The sequence below is a fragment of the Neomonachus schauinslandi genome, unplaced genomic scaffold (assembly GCF_002201575.2).
Source record: "Neomonachus schauinslandi unplaced genomic scaffold, ASM220157v2 HiC_scaffold_469, whole genome shotgun sequence".
Lineage (NCBI taxonomy): Eukaryota > Metazoa > Chordata > Mammalia > Carnivora > Phocidae > Neomonachus > Neomonachus schauinslandi.
In genome coordinates, this window is record NW_025409161.1 from 1 (window position 1) to 635 (window position 635).

The window sequence follows — 635 nt, forward strand, 5'->3', positions numbered from 1 at the left end:
GGCAGACCCCGGGGCTCAGGTCCCCTCTTCCTCATCTCTCACAGCCCCTTCAGACACGGCCAGGGAGGAAGCCGGCTCCTCGAGATCGAGCCGGAGGAAATAATCCAGCATTTGCCACTTGCTGGTCTCGTTGTGGGCCCTGGGACCCCACAGGAACTCGTAGCGGGCAGGGTCGCTGCCGGGCACCTGCCGGTACTTCACGTACCCTTCCTGTACCCAGACATTGGTGAGGAGCTCCCTGGGCTCCCCATAGATGATGTGCTCCTGGCCGGCATACACCCCCATGACCCCCAGCTCTTCCCACACATCCTCCTCAAGGGCACGGTCGTCCTCTAGGAGGATCAGCCCCAGGACCAGCACTAGGAGGCTGGTCTTGGGCAAGCCCTGCCCACCGCTCAGCATCCCATCCCAGGTGAGGCCCAGGACAGGGACCAGGATGTAGGAGTGGTCGCTGGGGTCCACTTCCTTCACATCCACACCAAAGACCAGCTGCATGCACTTGGAGGCTTGGCCGAAGAGCACGGGGTAGGCGTCCTGGTCATCCTCGCCGACGATCTCCAGCATCTCTGCCTGGCTGGTCGGCTGCTGGGTGCGATACTTGAGGAGCAGGAAGGCCACCAGGTGGACTGCCTTCA

At 63.0% G+C, this 635-nt stretch overlaps 1 protein-coding gene across 1 annotated transcript; it reads right to left on the minus strand.

Annotated features, from left to right (window-relative positions):
- Nucleotides 1-15: 15 nt before the first annotated feature.
- Nucleotides 16-630, minus strand: LOC110578234 (melanoma-associated antigen 9-like; the record flags this gene model as incomplete). Its single annotated transcript, XM_044912200.1, has 1 exon — nucleotides 16-630. A coding segment is annotated over one exon (615 nt), but the record flags the coding sequence as incomplete, so codon positions are not given.
- Between the last annotated feature and the right edge of the window lie 5 nt (nucleotides 631-635).